The sequence below is a fragment of the Oratosquilla oratoria genome, chromosome 20 (genome assembly GCF_046742065.1).
Source record: "Oratosquilla oratoria isolate Oo_2021 chromosome 20, ASM4674206v1, whole genome shotgun sequence".
In the NCBI taxonomy this organism is placed as follows: Eukaryota; Metazoa; Arthropoda; class Malacostraca; order Stomatopoda; family Squillidae; genus Oratosquilla; species Oratosquilla oratoria.
This window is the reverse complement of record NC_134796.1, coordinates 34,690,252-34,710,830: the sequence shown is the minus strand read 5'-3', so window position 1 is coordinate 34,710,830 and position 20,579 is coordinate 34,690,252. Positions and strand designations below refer to the sequence as shown.

General features: G+C 43.0%; 1 protein-coding gene across 1 annotated transcript; it reads left to right on the top strand.

The window, feature by feature from the left end:
- The first annotated feature begins 11,427 nt into the window (after positions 1 to 11,427).
- Positions 11,428 to 15,366, top strand: LOC143036174 (uncharacterized). The gene is made up of 2 exons (XM_076203422.1): positions 11,428 to 12,129; positions 14,596 to 15,366. The coding sequence occupies exons 1-2, from the start codon at positions 11,428 to 11,430 to the stop codon at positions 15,364 to 15,366; spliced, it is 1,473 nt and encodes a 490-aa protein (XP_076059537.1).
- The last annotated feature ends 5,213 nt before the right edge of the window (positions 15,367 to 20,579 follow it).

Genomic DNA, 20,579 nt, shown 5'->3' with positions numbered 1-20,579 from the left:
GAAAATGAATTAAAGTAAGAAAAATAATATCTTATACTGCACTAAGTAATAGAAGGTGAAGTTGTATAAAACATTTTACTTTATTCTTTGTAGAATAGAATAATTCAAAATGGATGGGGGTTGATATTCCTTCAAATCATATTGCATACAGTGGAATACGCCATAGAACAGGGATGGGCGACCCTTGCTTGACACGGGTGCAAAACCTGGCATACTAACGACATTTATCCGACATGTGAAACCCAGAAGTCACTTAAGAAATAATAATATTCAGCTTCTTTTGTATGTTTTATATGACCATTGGTAACCGCATGCTTGCGTTCAGCGGCCGATTGGGGCCCTTATAGGCCCTCGTATGCACGCCCATCATTTCATTCCGATGGCACGCGAAAACAAATTGTATTAAAGATTTGGCTGGTTTTGGCACCCACACTTAAAAAGGTTGCCCACCCCTGAAATAGACCTTGTTAACCTTAGGAACGTGGAGAGCAGGAGAAGGAGGGGGAGTGAAGAGGAGGAGGTAGATCAGTAACATGCTTAGAGTCACAAAGACTTCCTGCATCAGTCCATTGCCTCAGTGTCGCTCTCAACCCTTTAGCTTCGTCGAAGGGCTTATGTCAAAGCATTGGATTCTATCTACTCCGGGGAGTCCCTGACTTACGTCGTTCTCGACCTATTTCGGAAAGGTAGTGAGGTCCCCCCCCCCCCCATGTATAAATACCCACAGCTCATTTGTACACAAGCTTCCTACTTTCAACATTCATTCCCCTGATGAGTTATATTCCTCACTGGTGAAATCAACCCACAACTTTTACACCCGATATGTCACCAGACCTCATCTCACCCGTAGTCCTCGGCCTCGCACAGGGTCGCTTGATGACCGTGTACTTCAGGCAGAGAGGAAGGCGATGGAACATGGCCTTACCTTCCAAAGACAACCATCTCCTGCCCATCTTCAACAATATCAGACGTCACGTGACGAATTGATAGGTCTACAACAGTGTGCCCAAACTGACTCGTGGCATGCCCTTACTGACAGCATCAATCATCTTACCAGCGTAGGAACTATGTGGCACAAAATCAACAAAATTGTAAAGAAACGACCCCGCACTGCACTCCATCATAGTCCGATGGAATATGCCCAGACACTAACTGACACCTGGTCTACACAATCAAGCCTTGATAACCTCCCAACACCTGTTCAAGATGCCCTTTCTTAGCAGGCGAACCTTCGTACTCTCCGTTTGGTAGATGCTCTGTTGTAGTTAGATAAAGAGGATGACGTACCCATCACACCACAAGAGCTTCAGCGTGCCCTCACTCGAGGTACGGCGACAGCTCCCGGTGAAGATGGGATCACATACTCTGTCTTACGTCTTCTCCACAAGGTCCCAGATAACCCACTCTTACAACTTTTTAATATGTGCTTTCAGAGGGGTTACGTACCCAGCGCCTGGACCTCCAGTATTATAGTGCCCATACCTAAACCCGGCACTGATAAATTTCGTCCCATCTCCCTAACCTCGTGCTTCTGCAAGGTGCTTGAAAGAATATTCCTCAACCGTCTGATATTTCGTCTCCAATCCAAGCTTTCACCGCGACTGTATGGTTTCCTGCCACAGCGAGGTACACACCACTGCCTTCTCGACCTCTATACCCGCCCCTCACCCACCAGTGTGGTCGCATTCATCGATCTCAAGAGTGCCTTTGATATTGCAAACAGGGACATCATACTTGATCAGCTCGTGGCTTTTGGTATCAAGGGTAACTTGTTGAGATGGATAAGAAGCTACCTTAGAAACAGAACTGCACAAGTCCTTTTTAGGGGCGCATGCAGTACCTCCAGAAATTTTGATTTAGGTACTCCACAAGGTGGCGTTCTCAGTCCTTTTCTCTTCAATGTCCTAGTTCACCGCCTTCTTTCTATACTACCTGACATCCCTGGCACTACAATCACGTGTTATACTGATGACATTTGCATCCACTCCGACTCACCCCATCTTCAGGTCCTCCTTCACTCATTCTATGATTCATCAGCTGTTTGTGGCCTCATAATTTCACCCGACAAGAGTAGGATATTCTCTACACGCAACCCTTGAACATTGCCAGTATTCACCGTGCGTGTCACCCCAACCATACCCGCACGGCAACGTATCCATACAATAATTAAAGACCTGCTGGATAGATTGGAGCGACGATTCATCCCTGTCAAGTGGCTTGCCAACAACGTGAAAGGAGTTTCTATCCCTGTCGCTAAGACCATCTACATATTGTTCCTACGATCAGTAATTGACTACCTTTCTCCTGCACTCTATCAGCTCCCTAAGACAGCACTGCAACCCCTTGATAAATTTCAAAACAGAGTCATGCGATTTATCCTGGGCTGTCCTGCCTCCACCAGAATAGTCAACATGCTGACTGAGCTTAACTTGACACCACTTGTTGACAGGATATACGCTAATGTCACTTACTTTAGCATCAAGTGTCTACGTTCTCCCCATCTGGCTCCTCACTACTCCAACGTCATCTTGGCGGCACTCAACCCTGATATGCCTCGGCCTCACCTTCGGCCGGGTGGACGTAACCTTATCAGTACCGTGTGTGCTGACTTCCAGAGATTGGCTATTGATGTTCCGGCTGCTGAGGTTGTACCTGAATTGCCACCCTGGCGAGAACCTCTCCCTCTCGTCTCCTTTACTCCCACGTTTAAAACGGCCCATCCCCTTCTCCAGAAACAGTTGGCCCTAGAGACCATCGCCTGTGTGTCTGCCTCAGTTCCCACGGCACACCATCTCTACGTTGACGGCTCAATGCAGGCGGACGGGAGTGCTGCGTGTGCTGTGTTCTCCCCCACTCTGGAGCCACCAGGGGGAGATGGGTGGATTGGCCGTCGCTTGCCCGACACATCAAGTTCCACCTACTGTGAACTAAACGGACTGTTAGATGCTGTTACCCTCCTTTCTGAGAGACGTTTAAATGGGGTAATCATCTGCGACTCTAAGTCTGCCCTTCACGCCCTTTCCTCTCCAAGACCTGCTGACTATCCTGTGTTCAGCCATGCATACCCTAACAGTGAATCGTAGAAACACCGAGCGAGTTCACAGTGTCTCCATACAACACTATGATAACTTCATTGACACCTCACACAAATATCGTCGACACGGACTACTGGTCCGTAGACACAATAGTGTGAGTGCTAGACTCCGGCTGGGTTACCGACCAGTGTGGCAGGTCTCCCAGACTGAGGATGTGCCTCACTACTCCACCTGCAAGGTGTGTCACCCCAAGCAGAGCTGCCATTATCCACAACTTTGGAGGCAGTTGCCGTAAAAACGAAAGTACAGAACAAACTTGCGTCCATTTGCTCCATGTTTTTACCTCCAGACCAACCATTTCCGCTACAGGAGGTAAATAACCTTATAAGACAGCTGCCCCACCATAGACTTATGGTCGGAGACTTTAACTCCCACCATCATATGTGGGGGAGTGATAGAACATGTGCTCGAGGGGAGCAGATGGAGGCAGTTCTAAATATCAACAACCTGGTCCTCCTAAACACTGGCGATCCCACTCGTGTAGACAATGCTAGGGGCACCTTTTCATGCATCGATTTATCCATATCGTCTCCTGCGCTGTCTGACGACATACAATGGACTACGCATGACGACATCATGCTCAGCGATCATTTCCCAGACATCCTGAAAATAGGGGGTGACCACGTTACGGCTGCTCCAGCCTGTGGAGACAACCCACCCCCTCCCTGTCCCAAATTCATCATGAGGAAAGCCAACTGGGAAATGTATCGACGTCCTACCAACGTCAACACCACAGGGGACAATATGGATGACAAAGTAGTCATTACCAAATTATCTTCGTGCCATCGGAATGAAATGATAGGCGTGCATACGAGGGCCTATAAGGTTTCCTATTGGCCGCTGAACGCAAGCACGCGATTACCTTTACATTTTCCATTGACTGTCATTTGTTTTCTTTATATTATTAATTTAGTTTCATTCTGTATAGATGATAATGTATGCTTCGCTAACAGTTACATTATCGACATCATAGCAGTTGGCGAATAATGAAAATTTCAACTTTTACTTAAAGCTATTGTGTAATGTACTCTCTAAGTCAGGAGCAGCAAATTTGAAGATATGAAACCCAACATTCGATCTTGGTTCAGACAACGTTACACTGCCAGCGGTTGGACGAGTATTTACAATTTCCACTGGTTGTATCACTTGTAACATATCCCTCGAATAGGTAAATCTAAAGAAGTGCACTCCAAATTGATATAGTAATAGAGAGTTTAATGATTTTGTAAATTATTATTACAATACATCAATAATACATTATGATAGTGTCATTTCACCTGGTTGCATTTTCTTTTTCTCCTATATTTATATGTTTCTTTTATCACTTGAATGCGTGCTGGTTTGTTTACATGTTTTCAATTCTATCCCATGTAGTGTCATTGTATTCAGTTTATTTTCTTTGTTTATTTTTTTCTCTCACTCGAATGCGTGCAGGTTTGTTTACATTTTTTTTATTCTATTCCTTTTCATGCCACTGCACTTCAGTTCTTTCCTTTCTTTCATTTATTTATTATGTTTTCTCACTCAGATGCGTTCAGATATCAAAGCTGTAATTCCGTTCTCTAATTTATTTATTTAGTTTTCTCTAATTCATGCATACCGTTTCCCGCGTAGTTTCCGTAAGAATCTCATACGCACTGCCTGTATTGTAAAAATATATCTGATCCTCATCCTCTAAATCATCAATATCAAACAATTCATTTAAATGACAATATTATAATATTTTTGTTTATGTAAAATTCAAGTCTGTACATACAGAAATAGAGCTGTATTTGCATAAGTAAATTCATATACATTCAACCAAGGCTGTGCACGACGATGTAAGCAGTTTAGCATATGACACAATACAGTCGAGAGGTAAATTACTTTGAAAATCCACAGCTATACAATTATGATACATACCGTAAACTAATAAGTGAACGTTAAAATCGCGCCATGGAACCACTGTGCACGTGCTTGCTGATTTTCTTAAAGCGTTCTCGTCCTGATCTCCTGAGCTTCACTGATGATCTCAACCTTGTATATTTGTTGGTTTCCCATTCAGATGTATTCAAGTATAGAAACTGTTATTGCGTTCTCTAATATTCACAAATTCATGCATACCGTTTTCCCGCGAAGTTGGAGTTGCGTTTTCTATGTATTCAGTTTTTTTTGTTTTCCAAATTCATGCATACCGTTTTCCCGCGTAAACTGCTCCCGTAAGCCAAATATCTCATACACACTACCAATGTATTGTAACAATATATTTAATTCTCATCCTGTAAATACTCAATATTAAACTATTTATTTAAATGACAATATTATGATATTTCTGTTCATGTAAAATTCAAGTCTGTACATACAGAAATGATACTGTATCTGCATAAGTAAGTGCACGACGATGTAACCAAAAGTGCAAATGATCATACGCATCACGAGGGCAGCAAAAAACCGCAGAGACTGATGGCATTAACAGCAGCCTTAATACCCCTTCGTAGATCGATAACCATATGTAATAGCATGTACATACTATTTCTTAGATGTCTTAATGTATATATATTTATGGAAACCCGTCTCATTAATATGAAATATATAAATGATACTCTAGCCTACAAAGTTTTAAGCATAGAGAAGGTAACTTACATCCGTAATGTTCAATTGCATCTCAATTCTTTTAATTCTTTCACCTGTTTTCCTTTTTCTCCACTCGAATGCGTGCAGGTATCGAAGCGCCCAGGCACGGAAGAGACGGCTACGAGTTTCCGTCATCTCGCGTCATGTCGGATCACCTGCACCGTGACGAGGGCTTCCACGACCACGCAATCACCATCATGGCCGACGCTTGGGAGCAGACCATAGATCACAATTTCACACTCACCAGGGAAACAAGACGTGAGTTACAGATGAATTTATTCACACACATATATATATGCACAAATAAATGAATACACACACATATATATAACATGTGTGTGTGTGTGTGTGTGTGTGTGTGAATAAACTCATCCGTAACTCACCTCTTGTTTCCCCGGGGAGCGTGAAATCTTGATCTATGGCCCTGCCCTATCCCCATGCGACGGCCATGATGGTGAGTGTAGGATTGAGGAAGCCCTAGTCACAGTGCAGGTGTGATGAGAGGAAAAAATTACAAAATCGAAAGAAATTGCTATCAGTTTGTCTTGGTGTAACATTAGTATTATCTTAACAGTGTGCCGGAGCTGAAATCGTGATTTATAGCCCTGTCCCCATGCGACGGCCATGATGGTGAGTGTATGATTGAGGAAGCCCTAGTCACAGTGCAGGTGTGATGAGAGGAAAAAATTACAAATCGAAAGAAATTGCTATCCGTTTCTCTTGATGTAACCTTATTATTTTCATAATAGTATGCCGGAGCGTGAAATTGTGATCTATAGTACTGTCCCCATGCGACGGCCATGATAGTGAGTCTAGGACTGAGAAAGACGTAATCACGGTGCATAAATTATGAGAGAATAATACATCACAATCATACAATGGTTGCTACCCTAGTTGCACAAGAACGTTATTTTCAAATCTTTAAGATACTTTCGTCAAATCATTTAGAGACAATTTATTCTCACCAAAAATATAACGTATATAACCTATATCTCTTCATTATAATGTGGACATGTTTGCAAAGCTGATTACATTGTCATGCACACCCTCGGGTGAATATTTACGTAATTACTTATGCAAATACAGTCCCATTTCTGTATGTACAGACTTAAATTTTACATAAACAAGAATATTGTAATACTGTCGTTTAAATAAATAGTTTAATGTTGAGTATTTAGATGATGAGGATTAAATATATTTTTACAATACATTGGCAGTATGTATGAGATATGACTTACGGGAACAGTTTACATGGGGAAAACGGTATACATGAATTAGAGAAAACGGAGTACATACATTAGAGAACGGAATTACAGCTTCGAAACCTGAACGCATCTGAGTGAGAAAACATGATAAATAAAGGGGAAAAAATGAAGTGCAGTGGCACAACAAGGAAAAGAATGAAAAAAAGTAAACAAACCTACACGCATTTGAGTAAGAGAGAAAAGATAAATAAAGGAGAGAAAGAAAAGAAATGGGATGCAATGGCACTGCATGGGATAAAATTGAAAACATTACGTAAAAAAAAAACATTCACGTATTCAAGTGATAGAGAAATACAGATTAACAAAAGAGAGAAAGGAAATGAATGAGATGTAATGACACTACACGGAATGAAACTAGATGAATAATATAAACAAACAAATGGTAGTGAATAGAAAATATAAAGGAAAATGAGTTAAAGTGGGAAAAAATCATGAATATCTTACATTTAACATTGCACTAAGTAAAATAAGGTGAAATTGTATAAAACAATGTACTTTATTCTTTGTAGAATAGAACAATTAAAAATGGATGGGGGTTGCTATCCCTTTCAAATCATTTTGCATACACGACGCGGTGGCGCGGTTGGTAGAGTCTCAGATTGTCAGTACGGGGATGTTGACGGTACCTGGATCGAATCCTGCCCAGGGCTGAAATTATGTCAGTATCGCTGCGCCTCGTGTCGTTACTCCAACTCTCGTGGGCGGGGAGTTGGGTGTGTGTGTGCGGGTAAGGTCATAGCATTACCCATAGATCGGTCATACGAGCTCTGAGCTCTCTTCCGGGAGGGAAATAGCCGTCGATCACGAGTCCAAAGCGTGATCCAAAGACCAAGGTGAATCACAGTGGAATACGCCATAGAACAAAGATGGGCGACCTTTGCTTGACACGGGTGCAAAACCTGGCATACTAACGACTTTTATTCGACATGTGAAACCCAGAAAGCACTTTGGTAACCGCATCCTTGTGTTCAGCGGCCGTTTTTTTTTTTTTTTTTTTTAATTTCTTTTTTTATAATTTTTCTGTACGTTAATTATTGGAATTACTTCATTATTCTTATTAAACAGTTATTTTTTAGCAGATGGCAAACGCCTCCCTTTGTAACATTTTTTTAGCTCTCGGGGGGGGGGGGGCTCTAGTTTGGTAACCACCGCCATATAGGAGTCCCGATAAAAAAAAAAAAAAAAAAAAAATCCCGCTTGCGTTAGGGGCATTGGCGCTCAGATGAATAAAGTAATTTGGTTTTAGCCAAAAATATTCAAACAGTCTACTCAACTAACGTGTTTTATACAATCTTCTATGATCACATTTCATTCAGCACCAATTGGGATCCAGATTTCATCTGTGTTGCTACAGTTTAAGTTGAAAAAAAATGTCTTTGGTTGTAAGATAGCTCAAAACAGAGTAAATGAAATTTTGGTTTCATCAGAAGTCATGTCCCCATTTTACGTGAAAACAAGTTGGTCAAATTTTCCCAAACTGCAGAGCTGTCAATGCGACTCTCAACCAGACACTTTGCAAGAAGTACTGCACCTCACTGCTGAGGCCTCCAACAAAGATATTCAGATAAGATATCAATAGGTTCCCTCATATGTGGGGTTGCACGGTAATGAAAAGGCGGATGGGGCAGCCAAGAAGGGCGGCCTGGCGCCTAAGGAGGACATGATTTCCATCCAATTCACGGTCAGCGACGCCCTACACAAGACCAAGAGAGCCATCTGGGAGACCTGGAAGGTAGACTTCACCCTACGTCGCTCCAGTAAAAAGATGCACAAAGTGTCAACTCCTGGGGCACTCTAGGAAGGAGTGCCGACGCAAGGCACCTCGGTGCGCTAAATGCAGCAAAGGACATCCTACCCAGGACTGCAGAGAGCAGCAACTTCTCTGTGTAAATTGCTGTGAAAATCACTCTGCTGCTTATCACGGATGCCCAGAAGTAGCTATTAGGAGGGTAACGCATGAGATAAAAAAAAAAACAGAGATATGTCACCTTCTCGGAAGCTCTAGCTGCTGCCAGGGAGCGATGGACTACCCACCTTAAAGAAGAGTGGGCAAAGGAGAGGGACTTTGGGACAGCGCCCAAGTCCCCTAAAGACCTTTTAGAAAACGCATCCCCAACCCAGGCGGTTAAATCAAAAGACTCCATAACAGCTGTTTCACCTGGCACTGAGCCTCCACCAACAAGTGAGAAAGTAAGTCCGTGCCCAAAAAGAAACGCCGCCCCAACGACGCCGCCCCAACGACGCCGCCCCAACGACCACTACCACCGAAATGGAAGAAAAGAAGAGGATTAAGAAACGTAAGATAAGGAGAAGAAAGACAGGCCAGATCATCCCCCCCCCCCACCCCGAGGGATCCTTCCCCACCAACACGAACCTTCCTCCTGAGACGTCTCCTCCCATAGTGGAAAAAGAAATAAGGGCACTCTCACACGACAGAGCAGCCTTACTCCCAGCGCCCTCCACCCCCCTCTCAAGCTCCATCGAGAGCCTGAAAGCCACAGTCGAAACAATACAAAAAGATCTAGCTCGTTCCAACCCACAGGCAGCTCGGCTTCTAGACGGAATCTTCGTGATTCTTGGTACAATCATAGAAATTGGAAATCATGGCTGTGCTTAGAATTATGCAATGGAACTGTCGGGCAATAAACACTGCCTGGGATCAACTAGTGCAGCATCTCGTCAAACACCACTACGAGGTAATTGCACTACAATCACTTCGGAAACGCCCTCTCCAGCTACCAACTCTGCCAGGCTACCACTACCCTCCCTTCTATGGGACTGATGCTTCAGGCGAAGCAAAGGTAGCCACGTATGTCTCCCTAGGATTAGCCGCCCAAGTCGGAACCTTGCCTGGACCTCCACTGGAGGCAGGATATGGTACGGTCTCTTCTGTCAAGGTGAAAGAAGACCAGACCATTAACATACTAAATTATTACAATCCAGAAACGACTAGGCACTTTGAATGGTTTGGAGCCTTCACTGACAACTAGGTAGTGGTGGGAGATTTTAATCGTCTCGACGCCCTATGGGAAGACGAATATTCCCATTCCTCTCCTGAACTCGCCTCACAGTTAGACTCCGTGGATATGGTCCTCCTCAACGATGGCACCCACACCAGAGTTCCAGACGTGGTAGGGCACAGTAAGTCAGCCATCGACTTATCTTTCGTATCCTCAAACCTAGCGGGAGCCACGGACTGGTTCACACTTGGGGACCCTTTGTCTTCAGATCATCTCCCTATCTGCGTCTCCATACACCTCTCACCTGTAGTCCACCTGCCTCCACTGCAAGGAAACCTTAACCTTCAAAAGACAAACTGGACTGCATGCAAAGAGTTCTTGAAAAACGGTGACATTAGCCTAGACCTCGACAACTCGGTGGACAGCTTAAATCAACAGTTCACCGGCATAGTTCTGGCAGCAGCCAGACACGCAATCCCCTTCGTCAGCACAGGTCAGGGAAGGCGTGGCCACCCTTGGTGAACGGAGGACTGCAAGATTGCTGTCCACAACAAAAGGTTGGCCTACCATCGGTACAAGAGAGAAGGGTCGGAAGAAGCCTTCATCGAGATGAAGCCAACAAATTCGCGTTGCAAGAGGACCATAGCCCAAGCAAAGCTTGCATACTGGATGAATAGCAAGGACAACACTTTGGACCTAAGCGCAGCTTGGAAAAAGGTCAAGATCCTAAAGAGCCGATATAACCCACCGGATAATGACCTTACAGCCCCAGACGATACGATACTGTGCACTCCTGAGGAGAAGGCTGAAAGCTTTCTCCACCATTTTGCTAGTGCAAGTACCATGACCAGCCTCCCCGAAGCACAACTGCGCCTCCGTCGCGAACAAGAATCCCGAATGGATCTTTCTCCACCGAAAGGGGAAGATTCGAGCCTAACCCTACAAGAATTGCGCTGGGCACTCAGGGTAACCCGGACAAACAAGAAGTCGTCTGGAGCAGATAAGGTCACATACCCTCTCCTACAGAAACTGCCGCCTTCCATGCAAATGAATCTGCTAAGATTATATAACAAATGCTGGAGGAAAGGCGTTGTTCCTAGCGCCTGGAAGCACGCTATTGTGGTACAAATTCCCAAGGCAAGCATGAGCAGGAAAAGCGTAACCAACTACAGGCCTGTCTCGCTCACCTCCCATGTAGGAAAGCTCTACGAGCGAATAGTACTGAATCGACTGAAGTCCCAGGTGGAAGACAAGGAAGCCCTCCCAAAACTTCAAGCCGGATTTAGAAAATGGAGAAGCATCACTGACCACATCGTGCGACTCTCCGAACATATCCGTAGGGCCCAAAGACAGACGGATTCTATAGACGTGCTTTTTAGATATTGTCAAAGCTTTTGATACCGTCTGCCATGGTAAACTGCTATCTAAACTCAAGTCTATGGAGTTTCGCCGGGACTGTACAAAATTGTGCAGTCCTTCCTTTCTGGTCGATCCATGGTTGTACGCTGGAAAGGACGCCTCAGCCGATCGTCAACCATTGATATGGGAGTCCCCCAAGGCTCCGTAGCTGCCCCGCTCCTCTTCACATTGCTCCTTGGGGATGTAGGAAAAGGAGTGAGAAAGGACACTGTCGTCACAGCCTATGCTGATGACATAGCATTATGGAGGAAAGCTAGGCACCGGCGGCCCAAAAAGGATTCTGACCAGCACAAGTCAGAACTCCGTCTCTTTCAGAGACATGCTGACCTGGTAATGACCCAACTGACCGACCTGGGCTTCATGCTCTCCGCAGCAAAGACTGTGTACATGCCAGTCCACGGCATAGGTTACAACAGGGGAGACTACCCTGACTGGAATTACATCAAAGTGGACGGAACTCCCATATACCCAGCTAAGGCAGTTCGATATTTAGGGGTCATCTTCCAGAGAGACGGAAAATGGACTAGCCACATAAATCAGGTCATAATAAACGCTAGACGAGCCCTAAACCTCGTCCAAGTCATCTTCCGAGAGCCCTGGGGTCAAAGGAGGGAAACACTGATATCCATAGTCAAGGGTTCGGTACGCTCCCGGCTCCTCTTCGGATCTGCTGCCATGCACGATCTTCCCCCGGGGGTAGTGTATAGATTAGCCAGAGTGGAGTGCCAAGCGCTCCGCCTGGGTCTCGGTTTGCCAGCATCAGTTCCACATGAACAAGTATATATAATGAAGCAGGTGCTCTTCCTCTTTGGTATCAACTGAAGAAAGATGCCTGCAAATACTTGTTCACCAGTGCTAAAGTTGCAAATTCTACGGATGAGGAGCTCCGGGAGGATTGGTTGCCGGCCTCACAGACGACGCACATTCAAGATCTGCCTGGCTCCGTCCAAGATCTAGATATACCAGGTCTAACCACTTCCGACCGAATTTCGAGAGAGTTGGTGCAGCGGGCCCGTGACATCACCTGGCTGCTCAAAGTGGGCTTCGCCCGTCCCGTTGCTGTTAGTTGTAGCTGGCTCGTCGTACGGGGAGTGTCGCTGCCCCCGCTCGCACCGCTCCACGCAATTAGTTATATTCTGACAATGAAGATCTATATATACCGGTATATATAGATCTTGACAATATGGCTTATTGTACCATAAAAGGTTGTGGCTCAAACCAAAGAGGAATTAAGCCAAATGTTAATTTTCATCGTTTCCCTGCAAATACACGCACATGTGAACGTGTACACATATAAGCACACACGACATATCTCCCCGTAAAATACAAGTATATAAAACACACACACACACACACACACACATATATATATATATATATATATATATATATATATATATATATATATATATATGTGTGTGTGAAAGTGTACACATATAATACACACGACGATATCTCCCCCTTTCCGTAAAATAAAAATATACAAATACTATCTGCTCTATCAAATTTCTCGGTGGCGTAATCGGTTGAGAGTCAGGCAGGTAAAGTGAAGGTGTCGGCGATAATTGGCTCGAAACCAGTCCAATTTTTTTTCAGTCTCGCTGCGCTTCGAGTCGTTACTCCAACTCTCGTGGGCGGGGAGTTGGAGATATGTGTGCGTGTAAGTTCATAGATCGGACATACGAGCTCTGAGCTCTCTTCCGGGAGGGAGATAGCTGTCGATCACGAGTCCAGTACGTGATCCAAAAGACCAAGATGAATCACACACACATGTGAACATGTACACATATAAGCACACACGACGATATATCCCCTTCCAATAAAATACACGCACACACACACACACACACACACACACACACACACACACACACACACACACACACACACACACACACACACACACACATATGTGAACGTGTACACATATAAGTACACACGATGATATCTCCCATTCCCGTAAAATAAAACTATATAAATACACACACACACAATTAAATAAATAAATTATTCGGTGGCGCAATTGGCTGAGAGTGTGATATACAATGGTAAGATATTGGCGGTACCTGGTTCGAATCCTATCCAGGATGATTTTTTTTTTTTTTTTCAGTCTCGCTGTGTTTCGAGTCGTTACTCCAACTCTCGTGGGCGGGGAGTTGGAGATATGTGTGCGTGTAAGTTCATAGATCGGGCATACGAGCTCTGAGCTCTCTTCCGGGAGGGAAATAGCTGTCGATCACGAGTCCAATACGTGATCCAAAAGACCAAGATGAATCACACACACATGTGAACATGTACACATATAAGCACACACGACGATATATCCCTTTTCATAAAACACACACACACACACACACACACACACACACACACACACACACACACACACACACACACACACACACACACACACACACACACACACACACACGCACACACACACACACACTATAGTTTAATAAGAACAATCAAAGTTGCATTTACATACCTGGATGAAGAAATGGTGAAGAAAATTCTAATCACCCTGATAAGACCAAGATTGGAGTATGCAGCAACGATATGGTCACCAAGTGCAAAAAAAAAAAAAAAAAATGTATAAAAAAACTTGAAAGAATACAAAGAGCAATTACAAAATTGGCACCAACACTCTCAAAACTATCATATGAAGAGAGACTAGCAAAACTTGAACTACAGACACTAGAGCAAAGAAGAGAGAGAGGAGATTTTATAGCTATTTACAGAATCATGAAAGGCATAGAAATTACTGATAGAGAGAATCTGATAAAATGGGATGACAGAAATACAAGAGGACATGGAAAGAAAATAAAAAAAAAGACAGCTATAGAAGAGACCTGAAAAAGAACAGCTTTCCTCACAGAGTAATAGACAGTTGGAACAAGTTAGATGAGAAAGTGGTGTGTGCAAAAACAATACATGAATTTAAAAATAGTTTAGATAAAATGAGATACGAAAACGGGACAACACGAGCATAGCTCCCCTTCCCGTAAAATACAACTAGGTAAATACAACTAGGTAAATACACACACACTGATAATAGCAATGAGCTAGAGAGAGAGAGAGATAACAGGGGGGGGGATATAATAATTCCAGTCTTCCTTAGCGTTTCACAGTTTTCTTCGGTGTTTCACAAAGAGAAAACGGAAACATCCAAATGACGTCAGAAGCTGTGCAGAACTGCTCAAGCGGTCAGACCTGGTATATTTAGATCTTGGCTCCGTCAAGGACCTCTGCATAAAAGCCGGGCTTCCTCCCGATGCGAGACAACTTGTTACCCAGTGTCAGGTGGATCTCTTTCATCCCTGGGTACTCAAACCACCAACAGTTGTCTCAGAAATTCCGGGATTGAGATGCCAAGACGGTCCCTATCTTCTCCTAGCACATGTGAGGGAGATTGTAAGGACGGAGTACAAGGAGGACTTTCTTGTCTACACAGATGGCTCTGTGCTTGAGGATGGCCGCACAGGCGCAGGGATATTCTTGGAAAACACACAGGAGTCCATCTCCGTGAAGCTTCCCCCCACCTCCATCTTCTCGGCCGAATTAATCGCCATTCGGGAAGCGATTAAAATAGTTCTCGCTCTTCCCCATCCGCCAGCTTCCATCACCGTGCTCTCAGATTCAAGAGCCAGCCTGAAGGCACTGCAGAGCTGTCAATGCGACTCGCAGCCAGACACTTTGCAAGAAGTACTGCACCTCACTGCTGAGGCCTCCAACAAAGCTATTCAGATAAGATATCAATGGGTTCTTTTACATGTAGGGTTGCACGGTAATGAAAAGGCGGATGGGGCAGCCAAGAAGGGCGGCCTGGCGCCTGAAGAGGACATGATTTCCATCCAATTCACGGTCAGCGACGCCCTACACAAGATCAACAGAGCCATCTGGGAGACCTGGAAGGCAGACTTCACCGCCACTGCCATCGCTCGTGGATGGCCGACAACAACCTGCCACGGAGGAAAAACCCCGACCTTCCCCTCTGTACCCCCTATATGTTAGCCATGATATCCAGACTAAGGGTAAATCATTGGCGAGCCAATTTCGTAAATCTTCTCTGTACCTGTGGCAGAGAACAGGTCTCTTTCAATCACTGCCTTTTCGTTTGCAGACAGTTGAGGGACCATTATAAAGATTTAAGAAATCTCTTCGGAGATCCTTCCACCGCCCTAGACCATTTGAGGGCAAACAGCACATCAGACGCCGGAAAATCTCAAATAATCCTGGCTGCTGCCAGCCTAATCTGCTCTTCCCCCGTGGGAGGCCTACTATGACCCCCTCCAGCCGGGTCAAATATAACAAAATTCCACACCTCGGTAAATAAATAAATATAAAATTGAATTAATAAATAAATAAGATATTACGGCCATAGAAGCAATTAAAGACAGTCCTGAAATCGGCTAGCTCCGCAGGGACTAGAGAAAAACACACACGCACACACACACACACACACACACACACACACACACACACACACACACACACACACACACACACACACACACACACACACACACACACACACACACACACACACACACACACACATATATATATATATATATATATATATATATATATATATTGCAAAGTTGATGTTTTATCTTTTTCTATATTTTACAGAGACGTAAGTCTTTTATATACGCACATGTTAGTGAAGCACTAAACCACATGCTTGCAGGAAGGCGAATATAATGTTGCGTTCTCGTCCTGTCCAACTCTACCTCCCTGATTGTCTATCTTTCCTGTACTAAATATGTTTTCTCACTCAGATGCCTTCAAGTATCGAAGCTGTAGTTGCTTTCTCTAATTTATGTGTTCAGTTTTCTCAAATTCATGCATACCGTTTTCCCGCGAAGCTGGAGTTGCGTTCTCTATGTATTCAGTTTTCTCAAATTCATGCATACCGTTTTCCCGCGTAAACTGTTCCCGTAAGCCATATATCTCATACACACTGCTAATGTATTGTAAAAATATATTTGATCCTCATCCTCTAAATACTCAATATTAAACTATTTATTTAAATGACAATATTATGATATTTCTGTTTATGTAAAATTCAAGTGTGTACATGCAGAAATGATACTGTATCTGCATAAGTAAGTGCACGACGATGTAACCAAAATTGCAAATGATCATACGCATCACGAAGGCAGCAAAAAAACCGCAGAGACTGATGGCATTCACAGCAGCCTTAATACCCCTTCGTAGATCGATAACCATATGTAATAGTATGTACATACTATTTCTTAGATGTCTTAATGTATATATATTTATGGAAACCGGTCTCATCAATATGAAATATATAGATGGTACTCTAACCTACAGAATTTTAAGCATAGAGAAGGTAACTTACATCCGTAATGTTCAATTGCATCTCAATTCTTTTAATTCTTTCACCTGTTTTCCTTTTTCTCCACTCGAATGCGTGCAGGTATCGAAGCGCCCAGGCACGGAAGAGACGGCTACGAGTTTCCGTCACCTCGCGTCATGTCGGATCGCCTGCACCGTGACGAGGGCTTCCACGACCACGCAATCACCATCATGGCCGTCGCTTGGGGGCAGACCATAGATCACGATTTCACGCTCACCGGGGAAACAAGACGTGAGTTACGGATGAATTTATTCACACATATATATGGACAAATAAATGAATACAGACACAGAATATATATATATATATATATATATATATATATATATATATATATGTATATATATATATATATGTATATGTATATATATACATATATATATATATATACATATATATATATATATATATATATATATATATATATATATATATATATATGTATGTATGTATGTATGTATGTATGTATGTATGTATGTATGTATGTATGTGAGACTGGGTGATGGGAGTAAAATGAAGATGATCTAGGAAATTATTTACTCTAACATCTCGACCAACTTGTTTTTCTTCAGAGAGGTATACAGCAGGTTTTTACATGGGTTGCAATTGATATCACTCCTATAGAGCACTCGCCCAGGTTGCATTTTCTGTTCACATGGGCGTTTATTCATATCCCGACTTGAATCTCCGAAAAATGAAGCTGAACAACCTTTACACGGGATTTGATAGACGACATATAATTCGTTATCAGGACCTTTTTCTTGTCTGTTAACAATTTTCCCTATTTTGTTGGATAAAACTTTAGGTGTTTTCATTCCACCTTTTATGAGAAACCTGTCGACGTCTTCGGTGCTAATCGAGTTGGAAACGGTAAAGTAGATGGATATTTTCTCATTCTCAGTTCTGTGGGCATTTGTCCTCCTATTATGAATTTCCTTAGCCTTCTCCTTCATCTTGCAGATGACACAATAATCCGCAGAGCAGGAAAGGAGGTACAGTTTGCACTATATAGGAAACCCATAAACAGGGATGATTTTGTCCACTATATTTCAGGTCACAGTAGGAGTGTGAAAAGAGGAGTCCTGATTTTTTCCCCTTTGAACCTTCGGAATGTGTAGCAGCATTTACTTAGAATATGAAATTAAAAATATTTCAAAGAATTGAAATACTCTAATGGCCTAATCTGTAATACATTACACAAGCTTATATGCCTCATATGATTTGCTCTCTATTCACAGTAAACCCCCCATTTTACTTTACTTACAAACGTGCTCAATCTATGCACATGGGTATGAATACAATATAAGATAACACGGTAAACGTGTTACCTGTCCGACTGCGAGAGAGAGAGAGAGAGAGAGAATCACTTGAAATCCTGTATCGCAGACATAAGCTAATTCCAACGATGCAAATATATGCGTTGTGAACATAAATTATACATTATTCATACATCACAAGAAATTAAAGCAAATACTTCTTTGAATTCTCACATACTAACTAGAACACAATAATCTCAAATCTATAACATATACGCAGACATGTTTTCACAATACCTTGGTTTCGTCTCGTGACAATCTGCGTCTACGCGGGATAGAAAACGGAAGACACAATACACAAGGTAGAAAACACAATAAACACAATGGGTGACTATTTCTACGGTAACAATGTATTCATATGTTTGTGCATATATATATGTGTGTGTGTGTGTATTTACCTAGTTGTACCTAGTTGTATTTTACGGGAAGGGGAGCTATGCTCGTGGGGTCCCGTCTTCATTTCTCATTTTATCTAAACAATTTTTAAATTCATGAATTGTTTTTGCACACACCACTTTCTCATCTAACTTGTTCCAACTGTCTATTACTCTGTGTGGAAAGCTGTTCTTTTTCAAATCTCTTCTATAGCTGTCTTTTTTTATTTTCTTTCCGTGTCCTCTTGTATTTCTGTCATCCCATTTTATCAGATTCTCTCTATCAGTAATTTCTATGCCTTTCATGATTCTGTAAATAGCTATCAAATCTCCTCTCTCTCTTCTTTGCTCTTGTGTCTGTAGTCCAAGTTTTTGTAGTCTCTCTTCATATGATAGTTTTGAGAGTGTTGGTGCCAGTTTTGTAATTGCTCTTTGTATTCTTTCAAGTTTTTTTATACATTTTTTTGTACTTGGTGACCATATTGTTGCTGCATATTCTAATCTTGGTCTTATCAGGGTGATTAGGATTTTCCTCACCATTTCTTCATCCAGGTATGTAAATGCCACTTTGATTGTTCTTATTAAATTATAAGTTTCTCTCTGTGTGTGTGTGTGTGTGTGTGTTCGGATCTGCTGCAGTCTGTCGAGACAGCCAGACACCACCCTACGGCAGTGAGCTCAGAGCTCATTATTTGCCGATCTCTGGGTAGGTCTGAGGCCACTCACACACCACACACCATACACCACACACCGGGACAGCAAGGTCACAATTCCTTGACTAACGTCCCGTACCTACTCACTGCTAGGTGAACAAGGGTTACACGTGAAAGGAGACAAACCCAACTTATCTCCGCCCGGCCGGGGAATCGAACCCCGGTTCTCTGGCTTGTGAGGCCAGTGCTTAACCAATCCGCCACCGAGCCGTGTGTGTGTGTGTGTGTGTGTGTGTGTGTGTGTGTGTGTGTGTGTGTGTGTGTGTGTGTGTGTGCATTTATACATATGAAATAGGAATGACAAAATGAGCGGAATCTGTGGTGAGGTAAACGCCAAAGAAACGTAGGAGTTTATATATAAATATTGACGAGATAAACACCATATGAGGACGGAGCCTTTATTTGTACTATGTTTCGCTTATTACAGCTTTTTCAAGTACAAGTTGAGATACAAATGTTTGAGATTGAATAAGGGGAAAGGGGGGAACGGGGAGAGAAAAGGGGGGAAGGAAGAGGAGGAGGAGGAGGAGAAGGGGGGGGATTGGACACTGGGAAAGGATGAGAATGCTGGCCCAAACGTCCGAAGGGCGAAATGTCCAAAAAGGGTGGTTTAGATATTTAATATTTTGCTGGCCATGGGTATTAGGGGAATAATGTGAGGCGAGATGTTAAACATGCCCCTGTTTTGTTCAATAGTGTTCGTTCCTTGAATGATTGCTGCTTCTAAACACTTCCTGCGGATTTTGTCTGGTTCCCGTATTAGCAGCTCTGCATTATTCCAGTCCATAAGATGGTTTTCCTTGTTTCTATGTGTCACACATGCATTGGTGGTGACATCATGTCTGACGTCGATAACGGTGTTCACGTATTCGTGTATTCAGGTCGCGTGACGTTTCTCCGATGTAAACTTTATCACAAGATCTAAGGATATAAGGTCTAACCACTTCCGACCGAATTTCGAGATAGTTGGCGCAGCGGGCCTGTGAACGTCACCTGGCTGTTCAAAGTGGGGTTCTCGGGTCCTATAGCTGTCAGTTGAAGCTGGTCCGTCGTTCGGGAATGTCGTTGCCTTCGCTCGCACCGCTCCACGCAATTAGTTATATTCTGACAAATATTATATAAAATATATGTATAAATATATATAAAATATTAGTTCCTGTCTATATATATGAATATATAATAAATATGATATATAATATATATATATATATATAATATATAAAATATTATAGTTCCTGTCTTCCTTGGCGTTTCACAGTTTTCTTCAGTGTTTCACAAAGAGAAAACGTACCCAGCCTAATGACGTCAGAAGCTGCGCACAATAATTCAAACTGTCTGACCTGTATATTTAGACCTTGCTTTATCACATCCTGAACACGGAATACGATAAACACCGGCTTTGGTGCCCGGTGTCTGGTTGTTGTGTATTTCCGTCCTC